The 24317-nt window shown below is 46.3% G+C and overlaps 1 protein-coding gene across 1 annotated transcript in view; it reads left to right on the forward strand.

The window, feature by feature from the left end:
- MYO1D (myosin ID) overlaps positions 1 to 24317 on the forward strand; it is a 353018-nt gene that overhangs the window by 117657 nt on the left and 211044 nt on the right. Inside the window, exons 9-13 of the mRNA XM_062216283.1 lie at positions 2160 to 2305; positions 2383 to 2497; positions 8073 to 8243; positions 13454 to 13524; positions 17391 to 17465. Coding sequence (XP_062072267.1) covers positions 2160 to 2305; positions 2383 to 2497; positions 8073 to 8243; positions 13454 to 13524; positions 17391 to 17465 — 578 coding nt within the window. The remainder of the gene's footprint in view (positions 1 to 2159; positions 2306 to 2382; positions 2498 to 8072; positions 8244 to 13453; positions 13525 to 17390; positions 17466 to 24317) is intronic.

Raw genomic sequence — 24317 nt, forward strand, 5'->3', positions numbered from 1 at the left:
AACTCTGGCCTTGGTTTGGAGAATCTTATAGGATGTAGAACAAGAATGGAAGCAAAGAGACCAAGTAAGGGATGTTTATTATTCCAGGAGAGATGGTCACAGCTTGGGCTAGGAAGGTAGCAGGAATGGGAAGGCTTGGATGGTTGGAGATGCACCTGTTGGGAAAATGAAATCACAAGAGCTGTTGAATGGGGACAGAAAGTCCAGGCTGATACCTGAGGCTCCAGCTGTCTCTCCTGCTTTGTTTTATCCCATCTTCCAGCTTCCTTTCTGCGCCCCAGCACATTGGCCTTCTCTCAGGTCTCCCATGTTATCTTTATCCTTTCTCCTTCCAGACACAGGGCCCCTGCACATGCTGTTTCCTCTGATTAGATCGGTCCCTTCTGGCCTAGTGACTGCTTCCTCAATCCTTCTGATCTCAGCCAATTGTCACTTTCTCAGAGAAGCCTTCCCCTGAACACTGAGTGGGTCAAGTACCCCTTAGAGCCCATGCATCTGTGTGTGTGTGTGTGTGCTTTTTCTCTTTGCTCTATTCCCTAAGCTCCTTGGAGACTGAGGCTGCATTTACATTGCCTAGCACTGTATTTTCAACAGACTAACATAGTAAGTACTCAGCCAATACTTGCTGAATGAATGAATTAATTCCTAAGTGGTGCCACTTATTCATGGATAAAAGAAGGGTAGGAACCATCTCTGAAGGTGAAAAGATCGAGAGTCTTGACAAGTCTGAAGTGGATATGAGACATCAGAGAGCCACTGTCAGGTAGAGAGAAAGCAAGTCTTAGTCTGGAGCTCCACCGTGCTGTGGAGCTGTTGGTCAGCCTCTTGTTACTTTAACTAAAATACCAGAGAGGAGGAGCTACTTAGAGGGCAGGAAGGTTTATTTCTGTTACGGTTTTGAAGTTTCACAGTCCAAGATCAGGCGGCCCCTGGCTCAAGCATCTGGTGAGCCAGGAAGCATGCCCAGCCTACATAACCAATCCTCCTGAACACCTTCCAAGGACCCACCCCCATGACCTAAAGACCTCCTACTAGGCCTACCTCTCAGATGCCATAATTAGATTAAGTCTCCATGCTCGAGCCACAATCATTAATGTAATCAATTAGCCATATTAACTGATGTAGTTTAAATATCTGCTTGAGTTTGGGGAGCCAAATCCTGTTCAAACTATGTCAGGAGCCGTATTATATTAGCATTATTTAATACTGGATGAGATTACTTACAGGGTGTTCAAGGGTGAAGGGAAAAGGACCAGGAAGAACTCCAACTCTCAGAGGTTAGATAGAGGAGGAGACCTTGCCAGAAATCACCAAGAAGGAGCCACCAGTGAGACAAGAGCAAAAGGTGATAATGTGAGTCCTAGAGAGGAGGATGTTTCTAGAAGATTCTGGGAAACTTCGGTTGAGAGATGCCAAGAAGCTGAGTAAGAAGTCCCTAGGAGGGATGAAGAAGCATGTAGGTAGAGGTGCGTGAGGTCTCTGGTGGAGTCATAGGACTGACTTGAGGACCGGAGGGGACTGACGTGAGGACCGGAGGGGGCTGACGACTAACAGGAAATGGGGATTGGAAACAATGTGCACAGGTGAAGGGAGCGGGCTGCTGAAAGCGGGTGTGCGGACGCTGCGTGCCAGTGTGGTGCCTTAATCCAGGTGTGTCTCGCCACAGGTGCCCCGAGCATCAGGTGCACATCTGCTTCTCAAGGAATTTCAGACCTTGGCCTTTAGACTCAGATCTTTACTTGGCTCATTAGAAGTCAATATTCATGTTATTTTGAATTTATGGAACTTTAGTGGAAGATAACTTCTTGGTTCCCAGCTTTTTATAGTTATTTAAAGGAACTCCAAAGCTATGAAGGGACTTACATGAGGGAGTATGCAAATTTCCAACATAGCCAGGCACAGAAGCATGCCTGTGGAGTGGTGTTAGGATGTGTGTGACTAATCATACTCGTAAGGACCCAGGCCATTTGCTTTAGTTGTACCTATATCATGTTGTCTTTTAATAGATGATTCTGCACTTCTAACTGTTTTTGCTTGAGGCTAATAGCAGTTTTGCCAAACTTTAAGGAAAAGGTGGACAGGAATTTAAAACATAACAAATCCAAACAGAGGACTCACTCCCTGGAGGGCAAGAGTTTATGGTGTCGTTTCCGTTGTAGGCAATATACGAGCGCCTGTTCTGTTGGATTGTTACTCGCATCAACGATATTATCGAGGTCAAGAACTACGACACCACAATCCACGGGAAAAACACAGTTATCGGTGTCCTGGACATCTATGGCTTCGAAATCTTTGACAACAACAGGTAAAGAGGAGAAAATGCAGAACCCCCCGTTGCCTGTTCTATGTTTACATGAGCCTCATTTACTCCTTTTCCTGTAGCTTTGAGCAGTTCTGCATCAATTACTGCAACGAGAAGCTGCAGCAGCTCTTCATCCAGCTGGTGCTGAAGCAGGAGCAGGAGGAGTACCAGCGGGAAGGGATCCCTTGGAAGCACGTGAGTGGACGGCCTGGCAAACGCCTTTGGGGGCTTCCCCTGTCCTTGATGATGTGACCTCTCTCCATCTTCTTGGGTACTTGAGACACCTGAACCTTAGCTTCCCTTTTTGGAATATGTAATACAGTGGATTTTCAGGTTTGTGACGTGGGATAGATTTCCTCGTTGGTACTCAGAAAATGCGGTTACAGACAGTGAACCTGATGTTGTCACTCTATGGCTGATGCCATGTGGGCCTTCTGCCTCACAGCTGTGCACAAGTGTTTGGCGTCATTTATGTGTTACTCAGTTTTTGCCTTGAATTGGCCGGAGTTGGTCAGACTTTGCTTCCAAATCTGGTGTTTTCTTTTCCCTGCCTTTCTTTCCCTCAGGTTCTTCCTCTTCTTGTTTGTAAGCTAAATGGCATTGTATCATCTTCAGTTAATGTTCATATTCTCTGAAACCTTCCATAAAATCGCTTGTGTTGGCTGTCACCCCCGTTTAGTTTCCTTTGTGTCACACTTCGGGTAGCACCTCTGTGCTTGTGGCTCTTGGTGAACTTGGTACTTGTCAGAGGAGTCTGGTAGGACACAGCCAGGAAGTATGGCTGGCCTGGGACCCAAGCCCCAGGGAGCACACAGCTCACAGGCTTGCCTTGTCCGTCTGATTCCTGTGACTGGAAGTCCTGCTGATGGCAGAAAGAAGGCATGGTGATTTTCCTGTTTAATTTGTATTTTTAAACAATTTTGAGAATAGACTTGTTCAGTGGAAAACCTATGAGTTTCTGTAAGTTTCTGAGTGGGACTTTATCATCTGCCAGTACAGTTGCCATCAATATCCACAGGAGAATGGCTGCAGGGTCCCTCTGATACTGAAATCTGCACACTGTGCAGCCCCTCATACAAAACGCAGGTGATTTACGACAGCGAGTACAGTGTCAATGCCAAGTACACAGTTGTTATACCGTGTTGTTCAGGGAATGATGATGAGAAAAAGAGTCCATGCATGATCGTACAGATGCAACTTTTTCTCTTATATTTTGGAGTTCCAGTTGGTTGAATCCCTAGAAATGGAACTGTAGCTCCCACATGGATGTCAGGGACCCACATACATCGCCTGCTGCCTCCCAGGGTGCTCATCGCCAGGAAGTTGGAATTGAGAGCAGAGCCAGGACTCAACACCGGCCCTCTGACATGGCATGTGGGCATCCCAACAATTTGATTTAAATGGTGAAACCTCAAGACAGGTGTTTGGCCTAGCAGTAAGGACACCTGTTAGGCAGCCCATGTCCCATGTCAGAGTGCCTCTGTTAGCATCCCAGCTCTGGCTCTCAATTCCAGCTTGTTCTTAACGAGACCCTGAGAGGAAGGAGGTAGGTGATGACTCAAGTGGCTGGGTTCCTGCCATCCACGTGAAAGACCTGGATTGAATTTCCAGCTCTTAGCTTCGGCCCTGGACCAGTCCTGGCTGTTGTAGGCATTTTGTGGAATGAACCAACAAATGGAAACTTTGTCTCTTATTGTTTGTGCCCCTTAAATCATGTTTTTTAAATAGCCAACTCTCACAGTATGTTTAAAATATTTCTCAATTTTTAATTAAGCTTATCTGAAGCTTTTTAAGAACAAATCTATTGTGTAATATAGCAAGTTCAATCATAAAACTTGGTATTCAGATTGATTCAGAGGTACTAATCAATATCCTTTACCAATCAGAATAAAATTCTACAGGCATAGTTAATAAAGTAAAAGTAATAATTACAGTAGGCTATCCAGACACTGGAAAAACCCTGAAAGGCAAAAATTCATAACCAAGTAAACCAACAAAGAAGTGTTCCTGGGAGAACTAAAGGCTGACAGTTAGTCACCACATGCCGTATCCCCCCAGAATAGACTGTCTAGCGTGGATATTTCCTTCTAAAAGTCCCAAACTTCTGAACACTGTTATCCTTTTCTTTAAGTTTTTTTTAAAGATTTATTTCTTTATTTGAAAGAGTTACAGAGACAGATTGAGATTGAAAGGAGTTCTTCTGTCTATTGGCTCACTCCCCAAATAGCCACAATAGCCAGGGCTGGGCCAGGCCGAAGCCAGGAGCCAGGAGCTTCTTCCAGGTCTCCCATGTGGGTGGTAGGGACCCAAGCACTTGGGCCATCTTCTGCTGCTTGCCCAGGCTCATTTGCAGGGAGCTGGTTCAGAAGTGGAGCAGCCAGGACTTGAACTGGTGCCCACATGAGATACTGGCACTGTAGGTGGTGGCTCTTCCTGTTATGCCACAGTGCCAGCCCCTAAATCTTTTTATTATGGACCATTTCAAGGGATCATAGTGTAGTGTACTTATGTTGCCATTCCTCAGCTTCAGCAGTTACCAGTAGACTGCCAGGGTTATCTCTGTATCCCCCCAACCCCTCTCCTCCCCTCCCCCAGAGTATCTGGAAGCAAATCTAAAACATCACACTGTTGCATCTGTAAATATTCCAGTCTCTCTCTCTCTCAAAGGTGAAAACCGTAATCACAGTACCCTGATCACACCTCACCAGTTGCCAAGTCCTTCACGTCCGGTATCCAGCTGGTGCTCACATTTCACGCCTGCTCACCTGTCCTGTAGTTGCTGCTGTCTTATGAAGACTGCTGGGTCTGTTGCGTGTCTGTAATTTTCTCCTCCATCCCTGACTTGCTCTGTTCTTGGCAATCCTTTGTTGAAGAGAAGGAATCGTTAGCCGTGTGGAATCTCCCACAGCCTGGACCTTGCTCACTGTATTCCTGGCTTGTCCCACGTGTTCCTTGTTAGGTCGAGAGTCTTCACTGGATCCAGAACCAGTGCCTTGTCCCCCATGTGTTTCGTGTGTTATGTGTGAACTTGTGTCTGATGGTACATAATGCCTGTTTATATCTCTGATTCATTCACCTTTTGTAAAAAAAAAAAAAAAAAAAGTTTTATTTGTTTATTTGAAAGAGTTACACAGAAGGAGAGGCGGGGGGGGGGGGTCTTCCATCCAATGGTTCACTCCCCAATTGACTGCAACAGCCAGAGCTGGGCCGATCCAAAGCCAGGAGTCAGGAGCTTCTTCCAGGTTTCCCATGTGAATTCAGGGGCCCAAAGACTTGGGCTACTGCTTTCCCAGGCCATAGCAGAGAGCTGGATCGGAAGTGGAGCAGCCAGGTCTCGAACTGGTGCCCATATGGGATGCCGGCGCTTCAGGCCAGGGCGTTAACCCACTTCGCCACAGCGCCGGCCCCTGATTCATTCACTTTTAACATCTGTTGCTGCCAGAGTTTAAAAATCATTTGTTAACTGCCAAGAACTTGACAGTCGAGTGAACTCTGAGCACATTTACAAATAAGTTCAATTAAGTTTATCAAGCTTTCTAGGAATGAATGTGTTATATAACGCACAGTATAACTGAAACTTAGATGGTTTTTATAGCAAATTCAGTCATAAAACGTGTGGTTCAAATCTGATTCAGACATCCTGCTCAAGAATATCAAGTTGCACAGGCATCGTTGATAAAGCTGTGGCATAAACTTGTTGCATTGGAGAGGGAATGGGAGGCCAGAGCCCATGTCCCTAAGCCAGTCCGTCCCTTCTCTCCCAGCTCCCTGTATCCCCTAGAAACCTCCTGGGAGTGCCAAGTTCCTGCAAGAACCTGGTTTGAAAGCTGTGGCTTTCAGTGATGTTTGAAGCAACATTAACAAATCAGAGTTAGATCAAAGGAGTAAGCTCCTAGTGTTACACAGCATAGTGGGGGGACTGTTTCACAATAACCTAGTAGATATTGTATGAACAAACAGAAGTGCCAAGCCTCCAATCTTAAAGTAATTTCAAAGATGGGGAGATGTCCATTTGACTGGTATACATTGTGTACAGATGTTGAAATAGCACAATGTAGCTCCTAAGTATATACAATTATTGTTAATATAAAAAATTTAAAAACATACAAACTAAAAGCGAATAGAATCTTCAGCTAAGATGACTTTTAGTGATACAATTTTAGGAAAGGTCATTCTTTTGTCACTAGAACAAAGACTTGGTCTTTAATTCCACAGTTCCAAAGTCTAAGGTATCAGCTATTAATCAGTTTGGACTTCCTGCCTCTTGAAATTTTTTTAAGCATTTTTTTTTCCAAAGACAGAGATAATTTTTCACCCTAATTAGAAATGTAATAAATACTCACAATAAAAGTAAATGCACAGACCAAGGCTTGTATACCCCAGCATCTTTGGAATTTGGGGCCAGGTGCCTCTCACAGGACTGTCCTGTGCAGCAAGGGGTGTGTAGCTACCCCCATGGCCTCTACCCACTGGCAGCCCCGAGCAGTCCTCAGTGATCCAGAATGTCTCCCGAGACTGCCAAATTGCAAAATGATGCCCAATCCAGAATTAACCAATTTAGACAAAATGGAAAAGTAGAAGAAAGTCATTGCGGCCCAGTTTGCAGGTTTCTCAGCACTAGAAAGGGGTGGGAAGCCACAGTTAACTGGCACCAGGCCTGGGCTGTAAAACACGGGCCAGGAATACCGGGGACCTCCATGGTGTGGAAACAGGGCTCACCCAGGTGAGCGTGAGAAGGGGTTGGAAGGAAAGAGGGTGAGGTGCGCCACTTACTGGTGTGTACCTTATCTGTCCCTGCTCTCGGATGTGCAGCAGCACCTTCCTAATAATCAGGTGTAGAAGCTGCTAAAATGCCAGAGTAAGTGGTAACTTCATTCATTCATGGAAGTAAATGAAAGTTATACCTCAGAACTAATATTTTTATATCATACCCAGAAAAATGTCAACACTCAGACTCAGGCTTTGTAATTTTCAGAAAACAAGAGAGGAAATGCTGTTTTGCATTTTAGTCATATTAAAAAAAAAACACAGGTTCTGGGTAGTGCCCTAACTTCATTATCAAGTATTGTATCAAATAGTAATTTAAGGTTATCTGTTGGCAGTTAATGGAAGCTAGGTCCTGTGGTTAACCTGTCCTGTGGGGCTGGTGCTGTGGCATAGGGGGTAAAGCTGCTGCTTGCAGTGCTGGCATCCCATATGGGCGCCGGTTCAAGTCCTGGCTGCTCCACTTCCTATCTAGCTCTCTGTTATGGCCTAGGAAAGCAGTAGAAGATGGCCCAAGTCCTTGGGCCCCTGCACCCACGTGAGAGACTGGGAAGAAGCTCCTGGCTCCTGGCTTCGGATTGGCGCAGCTCTGGTCATTGCAGCCATTTGGGGAGTGAACCAGCAGATGGAAGACGTGTGCGTGCGTGTGTGTGTGTGTGTGTGTAACTGTGACTTTCAAGTAAAATCTTAAAAAAACAGTAAACAGATTTGGAAATTGAGAGTAAGATGGGTGTGGGATACACAGGCGGGATTAAACAATAATTGGTAATGGGAGAAATGTTGTCTTCCTTATAATTTTTGCCTTGGGCTACACTCATCGCAGATAAAGTGCTTCATGTTATAAATGTAACGGTGGAACCACACAACCCTGTTGGAGCACGTGCTCATCTTATGCGAGCTGGCTGATGTCAGTCACATGCCTGGGCCCAGGGAACTTTGGCTGAACCATGAAGACAGAGGCACCATCAGATCACTGTCCCCTCTGTCTTCCTCCTTGCATCTGCAGATTGATTACTTCAACAATCAGATCATCGTGGACCTGGTGGAGCAGCAGCACAAGGGGATCATTGCAATCCTGGACGACGCCTGCATGAATGTCGGCAAAGTCACGGATGAGATATTCCTGGAAGCACTCAACAGTAAACTGGCCAAGCACGGGCATTTTTCTAGCCGAAAGGTAACTTATTTCACGAGACCTTCCTCTCATTTTGATCTGTGAGATTTCCTTCATTGTTGAGGAGTTAAATGACTGTGCATGTTGGATGTAAAGACTGTCCACTCAAATAAGGAAGGCCATAAGCATCCAGTAAGTGATTTATTGCTGTGGATAAATTCTGCCTTGGGCTTGTAGTATGACAGCACCAACAAAAATCCTAACGGCCAGGAGAGGGAGCTCCAGACTATCCAATTTGCTGGAAATAGGAAAAAACGAACATGATTCTTCTGAAAGCATGATGTCATTTATAACCAATAGGTGCAGAGTCCCTGTTCATGTGCTAGGATTTTACTCCTGCATCTGATGATTCTGGCACAGAAGATGGCTTTTGTCCTTGAGGTTTTTGTTTTTGTTTTTGTTTCTCCTGTAATCCTGGTTTGCAAAATGTGGTGTTTGCTCTGCCACAGTTCTTCAGGGTTGGTGATTTTCTTGACAACAAGGAAATTCTAGTTGTAATTCTGGTTGTTCCAGGGAAACTCATTCCTTAAATAAATGGCTCTCCTTTTAATCCTCCATTTTTCACATCTGAAACTATCACAGACAGATACAGTTCTGCAATAGTTGGTGGCAGTTGTGGTTATCAGACCTCTGTGCCATGCCTTCCATATAATATGTCTGCTACTGCATCGATTCCAGGAATCTGTGTTAGGGAAGGGAGTCCTGTTGTCACCCAGCACTTCCTACAAATGCCTGTGCACCCAGCAGCCATAGCAGTAGGAGAGCAGGACCCTAGCTCCTTCAGCTCCAGTAAGAGAGGGGCAAGCATTTCTTCTCTGCAGTTCCATATACATCTGCGACACACTGCCTTTTTTTTTTTTTTTTTTTTTTTGGCATGAATAGATCCGTATTCTAACCTTGCCTTTTTTGAAATTATGTCATCAGAACAGAGAGAGTCCACAATTAACCAGTGAGAAGTCATCAGGAACTAGGTTACTGGCTGACACTCATCCAAGACCAGTTCTTTCTAAAATACTCTCGCTGGTCTATTGCTGAGGACTGACTTGTAGCCCTGCCCCAAGTGACCTTTCAGACACTGCAGTCTGACCTTTGACATTAGGGTGCCGGTTTGAAGCTGTCATCCCCCATTGATACGACACTCAATAAGTGCTTCTCATTTTCTAGGGGCAACCCCTCGTGCTGGGGACAGAGGGGTGAGCCCAGTGAGAAGCAGCCCAAGTAATTGAGAGGGATGCTGTGTCAAGCTGGCCTGCCCGCACAGGCAGATGTCCTGTCTTTGAGGGATGATGTGCAAGTGCCCCCTGCAGTCACAGCACAGGTTTTGGACACTTGCCTGGCATTGTGTGACAGACGCTCAATCAATGTTTGTAAAGTTGGAGTGAATTGGCCTCAGTAGGACCAAATAAATCTTATGTAATTAAGTAGCTCTGAGTCCCACAGGAGAAATCCAAACCACCTCATTTTGATATCTTTCACATTGATCATCTATAGAACTGCATTAAATCTGTCCATCAGCTGTTTTGAGGCAAAAACTCATTCCTGGGGCTGGTGTAGCAGTTCAAGTCACCTCCTACAACACCAGCATCCCATACAGGTGCTAGTTCACATCCTGGCTGCTCCACTTCTGATCTAGCTCCCTGCTAATAACCTGGGGAAAGCAGCAGAAAATGGCCCAAGTGTTTGGGTTCCTGCTACCGCGTGTTAAGACCTGGAAGCAGCTCCTGGCTCCTGGCTCCTGGCTCCTGGCTCCTGGCTTTGGCCTGGCCCAAGTCCTGGCCATTTCAGCTATTTGGGAAGTGAACCAACAGATGGAAGATCTCTCTTTCTCTCTCTCTCTCTCTTACTCTCTCTCCTCTCTCCTCTCCCTCCCTTCCTTCCTCCCTCTCTGTAACTCTGACCTTGAAATAAATAAATAAATCTTTTTTAAAAAATGAACTCATTCTTAGGAGCAACTGTACATAGGACTTGAAGCATCTGCTGATCCGATGGGAAGTGCTAAGCAGTCATTTATGTGGAGATGGGCTCCCCTCCCCCCACTTTTTTTTAAAACACGATGAGGGTCCAGATTTCCCAACTCAGATCGAATAGCCCTTTATTTTTCTATTCCTGGGATAAGTACTGAGATAAGGACTTTTAAAATGTGTGCTTTTCTGGGACTTTTGCCTAATGATGGAAAGAAATGAAATAACCAAGCTGCTGGGATATTTCAATAACAATGCACCTTTTTGTTGAATAATGTATTATCCTGTGTGTTGAGCCAGAAGTCATCATTTGCTACTGGTTACTGATGAACTAGCCATCACTGGCATATTAAATAAGAGGTTCTGGCTTGTCATGGTTGTTTCATTTGGGTGCAAAACTGTTTCCTTATACACTAGACACCATGGGAGGGCATGCAAATGAGCCATTAAACCATACAATTATTACCTTTAAATATTATTATCATGAAAAGTTTAATAGGTATGTAGCTGTTATTACAAAAAAGCAAAGAAGAATCTAAATCGTCCTGGATTCAATTTAGCTGAGAGTTTGCAGTATCCACATGTAAAAATCTTATATTTAAGATACCTCTTAAGTCCTTTTCCTTTGGGGGGTTTATAAATAAAGGGGTTTCATAAAAGAGGAATTAAATGTTTTGGAGACCTCTCTGTATGTTAGATGCTTGGGTCTCCACAGTTACTTAACTCTTAGAACAATCCTCTAAAGGCTAAATGAAGGGTAAAAGACAGTGACTCGATGATGGCAGAACCAGGATTCGAACCTCAGAAAATCTGGCTTTAATTGCCTGTACTTCCTTCCTTCCCCAGTTGATGAAATATTGCGTCAGCCACCTGGTGATGGGTGGAGAACCCACTGTCCTGGTGAGGCCCTGCTGTCTAACAGGAGAACCCGAGTGGTCTCCGTGCAGTGCTGCACTCAGCGCTGTGTGAGTCCTGAGTGCCTGCCACGGGCCAACAAAGTGTCTGTGCTTCTGAAGTGAAGAAAGGTGCAGGAGGTGATAGGGACTCCCCTCAGCCTTTCCTCTTCCCTGAGAAACAGCTGCAGGAATTGAACTTCTGTACTATGATGGACCCGAACAGAAGTCCCAGTTTGGCAGACACATGAGCCAGGTGACCACCCACAGTCCGTTCCATCCATTGTCTTTCCCTAGGGCTGCCACTTAGTAGCTGTGTGATCCTGGGCCAGTCACGTAACCTCTTTGAGCCTCCATTTTCATGTACATAAAAGAGAGATGGAAATGTTTTTCCTTAAATGTGAGGATTGAATGAGATGGATGTGCCTAGCAGATAGTAAGCCCTCAGTATGGTGTTCCCTGGGGCTGGTGTTGAGGCACATTAGGGAAAATCACCACTTAAGACACCTACATCCCATATTGGATGGCTGGTTCAAGTCTTGGCTGCTCTACTTTTGATCCAGCTCCACTTCTGATCCAGCTCCCTGATAATGTACCTGGGAAAGCAGTGGGGATGGCCCAAGTGCTTGGGCCCCTGCTACCCATGTGGGAGACCCAGATGGAATTCTGGCTCCTGGCTTTGGCCTGCCCCAACCCCAGCTGTTGTGGCCATTTAGAGAGTGAATCAATAAATGCGAGATCTCTTTCTCTGTCCTTCTCTCTCTGTCACTATGCATTTCAAATAATGATTTTTTTAAAATTGAATTAAAAGGAAAAAGGATTTAAAATATAGTGCTCCTGGCCGGCACCGTGCCTCAATAGGCTAATCCTCCGCCTACGGTGCTGGTACTCCGGGTTCTAGTTCTGGTTGGCGTGCCGGTTCTGTCCCGGTTGCTCCTCTTCCAATCCAGCTCTCTGCTGTGGCCCGGGAAGGCAGTGGAGGATGGCCCAGGTGCTTGGGCCCTGCACCCGCATGGGAGACTACGAGGAAGCACCTGGCTCCTGGCTTCAGATCGGCACAGCGCGCCGGCCGTGGCAACCTTTTGGTGGGTGAACCAACGGAAGGAAGACCTTTCTCTCTGTCTCTCTCTCACTGTCTAACTCTGCCTGTCAAAACAAAAATTTGTGTGTGTGTGTGTGTGTATAGTGCTCCCTAAGTGGAGCATTGAGGAGAAGGAAACTGTATGGGTCAGAGTAGCCTGGGCTGTGTTAACATAGTAGCCAAAATGTCAGTGTTGAAACAGAGCAGAAATCTATTTCTGTCCCAGGGACCGAGATTCCTCTCTTGGGTTCTATCCTCTACGTCTAACTTATGGAAAGAGGAAAGTACATCCAGAGTGGGATCATTCTCTCTCTCTCTCTCTCTTTAAATAAATTTTTGTTAAGATTTTACTTATCTATTTGAGAGGTGGAGTTACAGACAGAGAAAAAGGTCTTTCATCCACTGGTTCACTCCCCACATAGCCACAATGGCCAGAGCTGGACTGATCAAGAGCCAGGAGCTTCTTCTAGGTCTCCCGCACAGGTGCAGGGTCCCAAGTTCTTGGGCCATCTTCTACTGCTTTCCCAGGGCATAGCAGACAGCTGGATCGGAAGAGGAGAAGCTGGGACTCGAACTGGTGCCCATAAGGGATGCCAGCACTGCAGGTGGAGGATTAACCTACTATGCCACAGCACCAGCCCCTTAAATAGTCTTTTAAAAATTTTTATTTATATTCATTTTATTTGAAAGATAAATGTTAATTTTCATCTACTGATTTATTCTCCCAAAGGCCCACAACAGCCCGAGCTTGGTCAGGCTAAAGTCAGGAGCCCTGAACCCAAACAGATCTCCAGTGTGGGTGACAAGGAGCCAAGAACTTGAGCCATCACCTGCTACCTCCTAGGGTGTAGATTAGCAGGAAGCTGGATCAGAAGCAGAGCCAGGACTTGAACCTAGGCACTCTGATATGGGATGCAGGAATCCCAAGCCATATCTTAAGCTCTGTGTTAAATACCCAGCCTGGCCAGGATCATCCATTTTAATCTGCAAGGCCTGGGATAGCCTTACTTTACTTCAGTGTCTGGATCTTGGTTTTGTGGCCATATCCAACTGCAAGAGTGGCTGGGAAATGTGCCCTAGCTGCATGGATTTCTGGTGGAAGTTCAGTCTTGACCACATAAAGCAGATATTTAATCACTTTAATGCAAATCAACCACACACTGTGATTTCATTCATGATGTCATGATTTGTGACATCATTATCATATTCAATTGGAATCTATTTTTAGGAAGGTTGAAAAGGACTATTTTTAAAACAATCCCCTTCTTGATTTCTTAGCTCTGTGCCTCGGACAAAATTCTGGAGTTTGATCGAGATTTTCGAATTCGACATTATGCCGGTGATGTTGTGTGAGTATCTTACTTCAGTACCTAACATGACAGTTTGCATGCACGCTTGCTTCAGAAAATAAAACCAGAGAAAATGTACATTGTTTTCCTGTTCATTTGCATTTTTAGGTCATTTCGAATGTCAGTGTATTTTAATCTTCATTTAAAAGTATCAGCATAGCTTCATTCATCTTTGGCTTTTCAGACATATATTGAGCACACACTCTGTGCCCATGCACGGTTCCTGACGTAGTTGGTAGTCAGTAGAAATCAGCAGATGGTTCAGTAAAGCGTGGAAGAGCTGGGATAAAAAGGTGGACATGATGGGGCTTGGCCAGACGCAGCTAGCATTCTAGTGGAGGATACAAGCAGGTACAACAGAGGTCATCACAATGAAGGATAGAAAGGGTTAAAGGAGAAGAGCACAGAGCTTTATGGGAATGGGGAGGAAGAATAATTAGCCCCGGGCATGGAGTAGGGAGAAGTCTTGCTGGAGGAATTGGCATCTGTGCTGAGCCCTAACAGAGGTGGTCAGGGTAGTGAGTGGGGGAGGGAGCAGGAAGAGGGAGGGCTGCAGGGGAGAGAGCAGGCAGGAAAGGTCTCCTGTGGGAGCAGCACTGCGAGCGGTTGGCTCACTGCCTACCTGAGCAAAATCCAGTTTTCCTGTATTAGTTCTCAAGAAGAAGCAAAATTATTTTAACTCAATCTTCTTAAGATTGATTAATTTATTTATAAGGCAGAGTTACAGAGAGAGAGGAGAGACAGAGAGGTCTTCCATCCACTGGTTCACTCCCCCAAATGGCCACATGGTCTAGGATGGGCCAGGCCAGAGCCAGGAGCTTTTTCTGGGTCTGCCACGTGGGTGGCAGGGGCCCAGGAACTGGAACCATCCCAGATGCCTCCCAGGGCATGGATCAGCAGGAAGTTAGACTTGGGAGTGGAGCCAGAACTCGAATCTGGACACTCCAATATGAGATGCAGGTGTCGCAAGTAGCATCTTAACCACCGTACCAAACACTCACCCTACAAAACTCTTTCCAACTACATTTTCTGATTGCAATACAATAGAAGCAGAAGTTGATGATACAACAAAAAGCATATGGTGACCTTGGTGTGTTAGGTTCTCAGGCTGTTGTAACAAATCACCTGATCTTTCACGGTCCTAGAGGCCACACGGAAAGGCCACACATCCTCTGAGGCTTCCTTAGAGGAGCAGCCGCAGGCGGCTCTGGGTGTCCCTCGGCCCATGTCTGTGTTACTCTGCCTCCGACTCACAAGGACGCACCCTACAGTAGTCGGTGCCCCTGAATCAAACAGGCTCAGCTTTTCCCCTCGAGCCTTGCCAAGATCACATCTCGTACTGTGCGAGGCGATGTTTTCCCAGTTCCGGGGAATTTGGTGGGGGTCTTTTGGGAGGCAGACGCTCTCCAGCCCGCTCTAGTTGGTGGCTTTCACTGTTTGTGCATCGAGCACCACTCCTCATCTTACTGTCTGGAGAACTCTCTCCCTTATTTTCATACATTAGGAATTCTTTACTTATAACCCATTACAGGGGGCAAGAATAAACAAACAAAACTAGAGATCATCTCTGTGCACACCAAGAGGATGGTTGTAGGGATTTTAATAGTCCTTGGTTTAAGTTAAAACTCTAGAATCATAAAATAATGTGGCTCAAAATTACTACCCCATCTGTCTGTCCAGCCACCAGTGCTGAAATGGCACTATTTTCCACTTGTTCTGCTCCTTTCCTAGCTGCAGAATACTGAAGAGAGGAGGGCCACACCAGATAGGTGTCTCCCCTTGGAAACCCAAGCCTCACGTAACAGGCCCTTGTAGCAACTCAGAGTTCCATAAACACAGAGCTAGACAGGGGCTTCGGGGATGAGTTAAGAGAATCCTTTTGTTTCACTGGTGGAGAAGCTCGTGCAGAATGAGTGAAATTCTTATCCAGGTCACATTGCAAGTCTGCAAAAGAAATGAGACACTACGTTTCCAGAACTCTTGCTAATGTTCAGTGTCTTCAGTGGCTTCTTCCCCCTCTAAGCTTTTTTGGTTTTTTTCCTGCACTTCTTCCATGTGTACAATGCTTTATAAGGTATAGTCCTTGCCCACAAAACCTTTCTAAGATACACACATACATATATGGTTGTGTGTGTATTTATACACTGGAAATACATGCAGGCATATGCGCGCACACACACACACACACATACACATACATCTGCTCAATGAAAGATAGTCTCAAATAATTGTCAGGTAAGCAGCACTAGGTGTTGCTGGGATTCAGAGCCAGGAAATAGTGTAATACTTCTAGTTTTGTGTGATAAGCCCAGGAAGGCTGGTGTTGGTCTTTGGATACTAGGAATTATTTTCATAGAAAGAAATGGGAATGGTGCTAAAAACATTCTTGAAATAGCAATGAGGCACATTTGATTGGCATATATCCTTTATGTAGCACGGAGTTGTAGAAATACTTAGAAAAGTGGGTTGAGATCAGATCCAAATAAATCTTGCAATCCAGAATAAGGGACTCTGAAATTTGAATTGTGTGAGTCGGACAGTAGATTGTCAGATGACTTCAGGAGTTGAGTCAAAGTGACTTGAAAATATTAGGAAGAGGCCGGCGCCGTGGCTTAACAGGCTAATCCTCCACCTTGCGGCACCGGCACACCGGGTTCTAGTCCTGGTCGGGGCGCCAGATTCTATCCCGGTTGCCCCTCTTCCAGGCCAGCTCTCTGCTATGGCCCGGGAAGGCAGTGGAGGATGGCCCAAGTCCTTGGGCTCTGCACCCGCATGGGAGACCAGGAGAAGCACCTGGCTCCTGGCTTCGGATCAGCATGATGCGCCGACCGCAGCGGCCATTGGAGGGTGAACCAATGGCAAAAAGGAAGACCTTTCTCTCTGTCTCTTTCTCTCTCACTATCCACTCTGCCTGTCAAAAAAAAAAAAGAAAGAAAGAAAGAAAGAAAATATTAGGAAGAAGAGCTAGGCTGGGGCAGGCCAAGAAATATTTTTGGATGCAGTGACCTTAACGTGCCTATGGGCAGCACAGCCCTCAGGAGCTCTCTTGCAAAATGAGGTGTGTAAGGCCAGGGTTCAGGGTTAGAAATCTGGGAGTTGTCCACATTGTTGTGAGATTCTCAGGGAAGAAAATACAGGCAGAGAGGGGAGCGGGAGTGTAAGGAGTGGCTGCATGGAGAGTTCCTGTTTGCTCAAGCTCCTTGTCTCTGTCTGAATCACCCGGAGTCCCAGTGCCTTCCATCGCCTGTCACCGCAGCAGTGGCGCTCCCACCTCCCTCTCCCCACCTGTGGTCCTAGCTCGCTGTCTCCCTTCCCCTAGACCCCCTCATCTTCTCTCCACATTCTGTGCATGTGCCTGCTCCTGTGTGCATTGCATCTGTGTCTCTGTGTGATCTGCTGCCTTCCTGCCTCGGCTTCTCTAACTCTCACCGTCCTTTGCAGTTCTTCTTGGATTCTCTGTCCCACCCTGAACACTGAGTGATCCCTAGGCACTTGGCCTCCCTGCAAATGACACGGGTAGTTCCTGTGTGTGGCTGGTTTGCTTTTATCTTAGGAATGCTGGATGATAGATACAGATCTCTCTCTAAAAGTCGTCTTGTTGAGGTAAGCAGTAAACCCATAGAAAGTGATGACCTTGATCATGACTGTGGTACTGATACTCACTCTGCTTCAGGAGCAGAGGCAGAGTCCCTGCTGCTGAGGGGGTGAATGTGGACTCCTGACGTGGACCAGGCGGGCAGCCTCAGCTGTGCAGATGGCCGATTGCGTAATAACCGGTGGAGAGGTTTTCCAGTGTCTAGAAGAGCTTACATGGGGCTCTTGCATGGTGAATGATGCGTGTTTTCTGTGTTGTTTTTCCCTAACAGCTATTCTGTCATTGGTTTTATTGACAAAAATAAAGATACTTTGTTTCAAGATTTCAAGCGCCTCATGTATAACAGGTAAGATCAGAGGTTTGCTCATCTTCACACCTAGCGCTCTGGCACATGTTGCATCGTGTGTACACACACATACATATGTGTGTTTTTTTTATGTGATGATTTTCAGTGTTTCTGGCCGATTTTCTTGCCCTTTTTCATACTCAGTGAATGAAGCAGTAATAGATGTTCTGAGTATAAAAATCTGTAAACTTTGCCGGCGCCGTGGCTCAATAGGCTAATCCTCCGCCTTGCGGCGCCGGCACACTGGGTTCTAGTCCCGGTCGGGGCACCGATCCTGTCCCGGTTGCCCCTCTTCCAGGCCAGCTCTCTGCTGTGGCCAGGGAGTGCAGTGGAGGATGGCCCAAGTCCTTGGGCCCTGCACCCCATGGGAGACCAGGAGAAGCACCTGGCTCCTGCCATCGGATCAGCGCGGTGCGCCGGCCGCAGCAGCCATTGGAGGGTGAACCAATGGCAAAAGGAAGACCTTTCTCTCTGTCTCTCTCTCACTGTCCACTCTGCCTGTCAAAAATTTAAAAAAAAAAAAAATCTGTAAACTTAGGGCAGGGTCCTGCTACTAACAGTTTCCTTTGTTTTCCCATGGGATGCTTTGGTTTCTGTGTTCACTACAGCCAGCCCTGTCACCTGCTAGCAATGCATGTTCAGCCCTGTGTATCTGCAGGTTGAGATTCAGATTCAGCCACCCATGGATCATAAAAATACTTCTAAAAAATTTCATCAGTGCCCAGCATGTGCAGACTGCTTTACTTGTCATCATTCCCTAAGTAATACAGGATGACAGCCATTTACATAGCGTTTCCACTATATTTGGTATTATAAGTGATCTAGAGAGTATTTAAAGTCTGAGGGAGGATTGTGTAGGTTATATGCAAATGCTTTGCTGGTTTATATAAGGCACTTGAGCATCGGTGGAATTTGGTGTCCCTGAGGGGTCCCAAAACCAGCACCCTGAGGACACCAAGGGACAGCTGAACTGAGCGGTTCCCAGGCGAGGCCGTGCAAAAAGAGGCGTTGGGTGGCCTCCGGCCCAGCTCGACCCCTTTTCATACTCGAGTGTCCACTGTCATGCATTCACCTCTCAGGGAGCACAGATCCTGACAATGTGCAGAATCTCCTCACAACCTACAGAACATGGAAGAGCTACAGCAAAAGAAGGGGCAGATGACAGCAAATCTCAACCCACCACGTGTACTTTGGATAGGAGGCCCACAGAAGGGAGATGTTAGCCAGCGTCTCACAAATTCAAGAACTCTTACTCATTCCAGTCTCCTCTGTCAGCTGGTCAGAAGATTATCAAAAATGCATTGAACACCTTTGAGCCACACATTCTTCTGTGCCCTGGGGTACAGCCGCGAAAACAATGTAGATAGGGCCCCTGTCCTCCTGGAGTGTATAGTCTGGTGGCAGCGACAGATTGTAAACAAAGAAACAGACTTCAGATAGGACAGTGCTGTTCAGAAACAAAAAGTAGGTAAGGGATTGAAGGGCACCAATGAGCAAGGGCAGGGGACAGACTGTACTAGGAGGGAAAGAAAAGGCCTCTTACTAAAGAGGTATCTGAGCAGAGATCTGAATGGAGGGAGGGAGGGAGCCATGGGGTGTTTGGGGGAAGAGCATCCCAGGCAGAGGGAACAGCTGTACCAAGGTCCCAAGGTGGGCATGAGCTTGAGTGTATGGACTTCAAGGGACCAGTATGGCTAAAAACAGAGTGAGGCGTGGCTACTGTGTAAAACACATACATAAAGACAGTTAGGAGGGTGGATAATAATCCAGGCTGGGCCTGGGATGGTAGCAACCCATGATGGAGAGTGGTCGGGTCAGGCAACACTCGGAAGGCAAACTGCAGAAAGATTTGCTGGCGGGTGAAAGAAATCAGAGGTGATGCTGGAGCCCAGTGTGGAGAGCTCAGAGGATATGGTGGTGGACATCAGGAATGTTGTTGGGGATGTTGTGTCTGATGTGCATGTCGGACACCTGGCTGAAAGCCCTGAACGGGCTGTTGCACCTGTGGGTCTAGCTCTCAGGGGAAAGGTGGGGCTAGAGACCCGAGTTCATGATTTTCCATACATTGATCGTAAAGGCATATGACTCCATGAGATTATCTAGGGAGGGAGTGTAGATACAAAACAATGCGGTTGAAAGACTCATCCCACATTTGCAGTCAAGCCAGGAAGGAAGAACAAGCAAAGAAAACTGGGATTGTGCCGTCAAGGAAGGAAGAAAGACAGGAATCGAGAGTCACAGAGGCCAACCCAAGAGGAAGGTCCTTCAGAAGACAAAACCGATAACCTGGGTCCAATCCTGTGAAAAGCAGGAGCGGCCTGAGACCCTGAGGGGACTGTTGGATCTGCTGACACAGAGATCACTGAGATTCTTGACGAGCCTGGTTTCCACGGAAAGGTGAAGATGAATGTGCGGTTGACAAGGGCTCAAGAGAATACAGCAAACAGGGAGGTGGAGGCATGCGTAGACAATGCTTTCAAGATGTTTTGCTATAGGCTGGCACCGTGGCTCACTAGGCTAATCCTCCACCTGCGGCGCTGGTACTCCAGGTTCTAGTCCCGGTTGCTCCTCTTCCAGTCCAGCTATCTGCTGTGACCCAGGAAGGCAGTGGAGGATGGCCCAAGTGCTTGGGCCCTGCACCCGCATGGGAGACCAGGAGGAGGCGCCTGGCTCCTGGCTTCGAATCTCTCTCTGTCTCTCTTTCTCACTAACTCTGCCTGTCAAAAGAAAAAGTTTTGCTGTAAAATGGTTCATCTGTATGCATGTTGCATCCACCAGGAACAATGCCGGAGCTGCCCTCTTTGGAAGGTTAAATCAGAGTGTCACGGGAGCTCCATGCAAGAGCAGGGTGTGGGGAAAAGGAGTTGGAGAAAGGACATTCAAGGCCTAGTTTATCTGATCAGACACACCCATTTTGAGGGCAGAAAGGGTTTTTTTTAGCTTTTTTTTCCAACTTTTATTTAATAAATATACATTTCCAAAGTACAACTTTTGGATTACAGCAGCTTTTCCCCCCATACCTCCCTCCCACCTGCAACCATCCCATCTCCCACTCCCTCTCCCATCCCATTCTTCATCAAGATTCATTTTCAATTATCTTTATATACAGAAGATCAAGTTAGTATATACTAAGTAAAGATTTCAACAGATTGCACCCACATAGACACACAAAGTATAGAGTACTATTTGAGTAGTAGTTTTACCGTTAATTCGCATAGTACAACACATTAAGATCCTACATAGGGAGTAAGTGCACAGTGACTCCTGTTGTTGATTTAACAGTTGACACTCTTATTTATGACATCAGTAATCACCCGAGGCTTTCGTCATGAGCTGCCAATGCTATGGAAGCCTCTTGAGTTCACAAACTCTGATCTTATTTAGACAAGGCCATAGTCAAAGTCAAAGTGGAAGTTCTCTCCTCCCTTCAGAGAAAGGTACCTCCTTCTTTGATGACCCCTTCTTTCTGCTGGGATCTCACTCACAGAGATCTTTCATTTAGGTTTTTTGTTTTGTTTTGTTTTGTTTTGTTTGTTTGTTTGTTTTTGCCACAGTGTCTTGGCTTTCCATGCTGAGAAACTCTCATGGGCTTTTTAGCCAGATCCGAATGCCTTAAGGGCTGATTCTGAGGCCAGAGTGCTGTTTAGGACATGAGGGCGGAAAGTTTTAAAAGCTCAATTTGGAAAAACTGCACTGCGTGGCCAGTGGCCATTTGTAGGTGTGCTGCGGGGCTGTGTCCCTCCAGCGTGATGCTCAGCACCTCCATGGCCTCATCATGGCCCAGAGGTTCCGCCCTCAGCACACGGCTACAGCTGTCAGTGGTGCACTGATGCCCCCAAGCTCGAAGGACCAGAGGAGAGATGAAGCAGCATGGCCATTGGTTTCTAGTGAAAAATCTGACTGCCACGTGGGATGCAGTGCATGTGCCAGTTGAAGAGGCCACTTTTCCCCGGTAGAAAACCTGCTTGGAATGTCAAATGGCAGTGAGAATTCTCATCTGTTAATTGGCAGTGATAGCTGCTCCCCACAGAATCCAGAGTACCAAGTTGCCTACTAAGTGTGAATTGGATCAAAGGACCTCAGAGAAATCCTGCGTTGAAGGCACTGGGCTCGGCTGACACGTGTCACCACAGGGATGGCCTTGCCATAAGGGTGAGGCCCTCAGAAAGTTCATGCAAGAGCGGAATTAAAATATCAGTTTATTTTGGTGCAGAAAAGGCCCTTGAAATCCATGTGCATTCTTTTCATTAAACCCATTTTCCGTGGACTTTGTGAGGACCCCTCCCCCAGCATCTCTGGACGTTGAAAGCCCTTTCCAGTGTGGGGGAAGTCTTGAAATCCTTCCAGCTAAAACTGCCCTCCTACATGGTGCCTGGTTGGGCCCTCTTTACCTCTGGACACTCTTGGATGTTTGCAGAGCTAACCAGCCTCCCAAACTATGAATCTGTTCTTCCTTTGTGTGTGTTGATATGATCCTTGGAGGTCTCTGTGTAGCAAATACACATACATGTGTCTGTGTACATACGTGTGAATAAATGGAGGCAGGAAAGGAACAAGCAGGTGGCGTGGCAGGTGCACAGACTTTTATACTTTACCACTGTCTCCTTAGCCAGATAAGATCTGACTGCTTTTAGAGGCCGGTGCTATGGCGTAGTGGGTAAAGCCGCCACTTGATAGTGCTAGTATCCCATATGAGCGTGGCTCAAGACCGGCTGTTCCACTTCTAATCCAGCTCTCTGCTATGGCCTGGGAACACAGAGGAAGATGACCCAAATCCTTGGGCACCTGCACTCGCTTGGGAGACACTGAAGAAGCTCCTGGCTCCTGGCTTCAGATTGGCCCAGCTCCAGCTGTTGCAGCCATTTGAGTAGTGAACCGGAAGATGGAAGACCCCTCTCTCTAGCTCTGCCTCTGCCTCTCTATAACTCTGCCTTTCAAATAAATAAATAAATTTTTTAAAAAATCTGCCTGCTTTTATGCAAACTGGTTTTTTCTGGATGAGTTTCCCCTTTCACTCTGATATTTTAGTTTTTAAAGATTCATCTATTTATTCAAAAGGCAGAGCTACAGAGAGGCAGTGAAAGAGGGAGAGAGAGAGGTCTTCCATCTGCTGGTTCGCTCCCCAGATGGCCAGAACGGCCAGAGTGGCCAGAGCTGAGCCGATCCGAAACCAGGAGCTGGGAGTTTCTTCTGGGTCTCCCATGCAGGTGCAGGGACCCAAGGACTTGGGTCATTTTGCACTGCTTTCACAGGCCATAGCAGAGAGCTGGATTGGAAGTGGAGCAGCCGGGTGTTGAACCAGTGCCCATATGGGATGCTGGCACTGCAGATGACAGCTTTATCCACTATGCCCGATCAGTCCAAGTTAGTTCTCATGCCACTACTTGTCTGCTTTCCTCTGTTGTCATCCATTCTTTCATATTGCAGTTATTACTTTAAGTATTTATGTGTACAGGAATTTAGTGGGTGCTTTGGGGAACCAACTCAATTTTCTCATTTTTATGCAAAGGAAAGAAAAGTGGGCAAAATGGCAGTTGGGCAGGAGCAAATACATTAGCAATGCATGTCTGTGTGAATTCATTTCTCTTTTCAACCCCCAATTTTTATGGAGAAAAATTTGTGGAAGGAGAAAAGTTTCCAAGGAGCAAGCAACATTTCAAGCTCCAATTACTTTAAAACAAAAAACACCCAAAATGAAACAGAAAATCACAGTTGAGGTCACCACACATTTTAAAAAGTATCTCCATAAGCCAAATAGTGAGTATATAATTTCTATTTATATTTATTTAAAAATTTGTTTTATTTATTTGAAAGAGAGAGAGAGGTAGAGACAGAGAGAGAGGTCTTCTATCCACTGGTTTGCCCTCCAGGTGGCCGCAATGGCTAGAGCTGAGCTGATCCAAAGCCAGGAGCTAGGAGCTTCTACCAGGTCTCCCACATGGATGCAGAGGTTCAAGAATTTGGGCCATCTTCTACTGCTTTCCCAGGCCATAGCAGAGAGCTGGATTGGAAGAGGAGCAGCCAGGACTGGAACCGGCACCCATATGGAATGCCGGCACTTCAGGCCAGGGCTTTAACCCGCTGCACCACAGCACCGTCCCCAAATATACAATTTTTAAGTTGAGAGTTGACCTGAAGTGCATTTTGAGAATTAGAGTGCAAGAATCTTGGTGTCACATCAATAAAATATTGCAGCTTCCAGTGCTGCTAGTCGGTGTGCTCAGCCATGCAGCTACAGTGTAAAGGGCCTTACTAGACATACAGGAGTGGTTATTTTAAACCCTGTCTGGATTTTTATAAACAGCTGGCTTCTTATGGTGTTACCCATTCTGCATGAATATTTATTTTAATTAAGAATGTTTCCATTTCTAAGTGTTCTGCCATGACCTTGAATGCCGTTTTTCCAACTAATGGTTAGTCCTTACATTTTAGCCAACACAAAACCAATTAGTTTCATGCTCAGATATATTAAAACAGCTGTATTAACCATGATGGTCCCAGTTATTCATGCATATATTGTTTTACAGAAGTTTAATGGCTTTTTTAGAGGCAGGTGTTGTAGCACAACAGGTTAATCTCCACTTGGGATGCCCACGTCCCACATCCAAATCCCTGGGCTCAAGTCCTGCTAAAGCACCTGGGAGGCGGCAGGTAATAGCTCAAGTGCTGAGCCCCTGCCACCCATGTGGGAGACCCAGATGGAGTTCCTGGCTCCTTAACTTGAACCTGGCCCAGTCCTAGCTGTTGCGGGCATTTGGGGGAGTGAACAGTGGATAGAAGAGCTAGTTCGCTCTCCCCCCCCCCCCACCCCCCGCCTTTCAAATAGATAAATAAATACTTATGAATTTTTTA

Source organism: Lepus europaeus, chromosome 18, assembly GCF_033115175.1.
Source record: "Lepus europaeus isolate LE1 chromosome 18, mLepTim1.pri, whole genome shotgun sequence".
Lineage (NCBI taxonomy): Eukaryota > Metazoa > Chordata > Mammalia > Lagomorpha > Leporidae > Lepus > Lepus europaeus.